The sequence below is a fragment of the Coffea arabica genome, chromosome 5c (assembly GCF_036785885.1).
Source record: "Coffea arabica cultivar ET-39 chromosome 5c, Coffea Arabica ET-39 HiFi, whole genome shotgun sequence".
NCBI lineage: Eukaryota > Viridiplantae > Streptophyta > Magnoliopsida > Gentianales > Rubiaceae > Coffea > Coffea arabica.
Window position 1 is genome coordinate 21,077,282 of NC_092319.1, and position 4,421 is coordinate 21,081,702.

General features: G+C 39.0%; 1 protein-coding gene across 1 annotated transcript; it reads right to left on the reverse strand.

Moving 5' to 3' along the window:
- Window positions 1-300: 300 nt before the first annotated feature.
- On the reverse strand, window positions 301-936 carry LOC113689223 (uncharacterized). Its single transcript, XM_027207025.2, has one exon. The coding sequence runs from the start codon at window positions 934-936 to the stop codon at window positions 301-303; it is 636 nt and encodes a 211-aa protein (XP_027062826.2).
- Window positions 937-4,421: the final 3,485 nt, after the last annotated feature.

Sequence of the window (4,421 nt, forward strand, 5' to 3'; positions counted from 1 at the left end):
CTTTGGGCATTGAGCGATCAAATGTTCTGTACTACCACATTTAAAGCATTTACGTACCGAACTATTCTTTCAACAATTATCATCGGTGTGATTGCCCCCGCAGAAACCACAGGTTTGCCTAAATCACGCACTTCACCCTCCACGCTGGGTACCCCTCTTGGGCCCTTGCCCTACCTGACCTCTCCCAAAGTTGCCCTGGTTTGGGGTCCCTACGGGTCTTGGGACATCTGTTCCTCGACCCATTTTAGAGGGTGGCTCGTTTCTCAAGCTTTGCCCGATCGCAAGGTCGCTTGAGCTAGTTTACCTCCTTTTCTGATTATGAAAGGCTTTTACTTGTCCCCTGGCAGCCTCAATTCTCTGAGCCTTTTCTAGTGCTTGGCTAAATGTGTTTAACTGAGCAGCTGCTAGTGCCTCTTGAATCTCCACGTTTAAGCCTTGAATGAAACGACGGATTTGCTTTTGCTCTGTTAGTACAAAATCCGGAGCGAAGCGAGAGAGTTTTGTAAATTGGATTTCATATTCTGCCACACTGGATGCCCCTTGGCGCAGGCGGATAAAGTCATCCTCATGTCTCTCTTGCACAATGGGAGGTAAATATTTCTCATTAAATTTTCGAGTAAAGTTAACCCGCGTCCAAAGGGTTTGTTCCCGCTCCCACTTAGCCTTGATCACATTCCACCAAGCTCGGGCGGCCCCCTTAAATTGAAAAATAGCAAAAGATATCTGCCGCTCCTCCAAATACCTGAGCGCAGCAAATATATCCAACATGCGGTCCAGCCAACCCTCCGCTAAGTCAGGGTTGGATCCACCTATAAATTTCGGAGGTGCAAACTTTTGGAATCGTTCTAAAGCACGGTCCTCTCCCTCCTGATTACCCACATTATTTCCAGGGTTTCCGGCATTACCTCCCGGGCCTTGAGCCTGTTGGTTAACCATTCGTTCTAGTAGGTGGTTGTAGCCACCTGATCTGGCTCGTTCTCATTTTCTCCTTTGGGGCCTTTTCCTCGCCCTCTACCTCTACCTCGATCAAGTCTATAAATCGAAATATAACATGTACTTATTATTCAAACTATGAACAAAATAAAGAACACAAAGCATATACACAAAAGACACGCAAAAGATAAGTTCAAAAGATTATACTCAAATATATACTTATATGTACAAAATCACAACAAAAGATATATACAAGTTATCCGACATCCGGTCGGTACAAAACCCTTATTTACATGAGCACTCCAGCTCCAAAAATATAGTCAACCACCAGATAACAAAAGAAACTAGGCAGACTGGTTATAACAAAAACAAACATGTCAGATAGTCAAAAGGAAATCCCAACAATGGCCCTACGCGCCTCCCCTAGGGCCCCAATTCCCAACGGTGTGACAACCCCACCTCCCCCTAAGGCGAACCAAAGGGTTCGTCGGATCGCCTGCCCAGCTCTCGCCGGAATTCAGTCATACCTCAATCAAAACTGGAATACAACCACAAGAAAGAAACATCAAAACTTAACGCAAAACTTATATACATTTCTATCCCAAAAGGGAGGACAAACATCGAATATACAAAGGTTCTCAATTCACCACACATCCAGCCCGTGCCAAGCACTAGGGCGAGAACCATTACAAAATCAAAGAACTAGACTAGGCTAGTCTATACAGAGCTCTCATCCTGCTCGCCGTCCCCTGTTAAGGAAAACAAAACTAAAGGAATGAGCTAAAAGCTCAGTGAGGTTCCGAACACATAATCAAACAATCAATCCAATACATTAATCATAGAATATCAATAGTTCAAGAAACATTTAGAATGGAAAGCGATAATAACACATTCATTAAAAGGATACGGGCTCACAAGGAGCCATTCGTTCGTTCGTTCGTTCATTCTCCTGTCATTCCCCTTATTCCTCCAATTATTTGAAAATGCATTTGATAAGTAAAACCCTTCATTTCATTCATTGCCACTCGTTCATTCATTTCATTTCACCCCCTTCCGGACGTTAGCCTGACTCCACCCGACAACAAGGTAATACTTGAGTATACCAAACGTTCACCCTGGGTCACTAAATCGCCCGACCGAGTCTGCTTCTGGCTCGAGTCGATCAGTAATGAAGGGCAGGGCCCAGTTCAGCCAATGGCTTACATTCATGTACATATAATCATTCAATCATTGAAAATTTCACATTCATTTAGGTCGAGTACGATAAAGTACACACTCGCCTAGAAAACTCGTTTTTAGCAATCATTGAAAGCATTTAACATGCAAACATTCAATCAAATATCCATAACATGGAACAAGGCATACAGTCAAGGGTAACATAACAACAAGAAGCACTCACCTATTTAAGCAAAATAATGTCCAAAGTTTCCTTCCGGATAATACTCTCAATCACCAAGGAACCCTAATAATCAAACGAACACATTATGCTTCAACCATCAAAGATATAAGTGAGTCAAAGACAAGTCGAATACGTACTAGTACAAAGTATAAATATGGTTTTGGTAGTGAAAATAGTACATTGAAACCAAAGGACATAAGTAAAATATTTGTAAAACTTAGACTCACTTGTAAAACTTTAAAATCGCTATTTGAGTCGAAGTGGCAAAGAAAACGTAAATACCCTAGATGGTTCACGTGGTATTCGCTCTCAAGCCTTACTCAAGTCGCAAGTATATCGACCTAGTTCTCGAGCGTAAATTTGGGCAGCACGCCCTTTGTATTTACCTATTTTTCAGCCATTTATGGCTTCATTCTTTTCCTCAATCAAAACCAAAGTCATATACAAAATCATCTCATTTCAATAGCCATTCCATAGGCTCCAAGTTATACAAGTACAAAATCAAGCTAGGAGCATGTGCGGAAGTGAAGGTTGAGTCAAGAAACAAAAGACAGATTTGACGTTGTTTTGCATAACGGACACAACTGAAGCTATGCTTATCGGATTGGGGTGAAATTTATACCGTTTCGAAGCTAAGACAAAGGGCTACAACTTTGATGAAGACTACTCAGTCCAATTTGTAGTGTATCTAGGTCAAAATATGAAATTACGAAACCAGAATTGCACAAATAGGTCAGTTAACCGCGCTATGTTTAAATGACAATAAATCAGGCTACCGAAGTCCAATCGAGGTGATTCTAGGGGCGTTGGAAAGCTAAGACATATTACTACAACTTTATGTTTTGGCCAAAGGCTGATTCAGTACATATCAGGGTGAACAGACACGGTTAGTGTTGTGAAATATCAAAATTGTGAGGACTCGTAAAAATTATTATTTTTCGACTCCTATTTTTGCTCATTTAATTACTTATTTGAATATTTGCTCCGATTATTATTTTCTAACCTTATTAGACTTAAATACATGGAATTATGGATTCATTATATTTTTAAAATGACTCGTATCAAAAATTAATTTTTAGAAGCGATTAATGAAAATAGTGAAAACGTGTTTGAAAATTTTAGCCAATTGGGAGTATAATAAGCTCGAAAATTTGGAGACATGTACAATGGTCCTAAAATAGGTAATTTTAGATTTAAGTACTCAAGTGATAGTTAGTGGTACGATCGTTATAAGAATTTCTCGAAGGTTTCACTTTATCGCGTCTAAATTGGAAATACGTGATTTCACGCCCGCGATTAATTGATGGACTTTAGACCATTATTTTGGAACAATTAAGAGTGAATAATATTCATATGAATATAAGTGTATTGGAGATTTAGTATGTGACGCTCCGAAAAAAAAATGAGTTTGAGAACCCGGAAATTTTCTAAATTTCTAGGGTTTATGTTATTTCATCGCCCGCCTTTTCTACATTTTCTTTATTAGAAAAATTTCGCACATAAAGTTTATGAGCAAAAATAGTTTTAAAATGATTTTTCTAGTATCGGTTAGTTTTTGAGAAATTAAGAGCGTATTTTGCACGTGGGACCCGCTAGTGCGGTAAATGCATTATATTTTTGACAACTTGTAGGAATTTTGTATTGAGTGATATTATTTTACAAAGTGTTAAGATATTTGTATTGGAGAGACAAAAAGATAAGTTTTACACCTAAAGGTGACAAGTGTCACTATCCTATTCACTCTTGGACTTTTGACCATCTTACCTTAACTTTACTAAAACCAAAATTTGACCAAAAATCAAGCCATTTCTTCCTTCTCATGGCTGAAACTTGGAGAGCAAGAGAGAGAGAAAACCTTCATCTTTCACTCCAATTTCTTACTTCAATCTTGAGTTTTAACCGATGGAATTGCAAATCACTCCATAAAAGTTGGTTACTAAGGAGATTCCAAGGTCTTGGTGGAGTTATTTTGGAGAAGGAACCACTAAGCTACTATCTTTTGTGAGGTATCAAGGTATGGTGTGTAAAGATTCATTGTTTGTTTCCAATAATGGTGAATTAGTAACTTGTGATGGCTAAAGAGATGGTT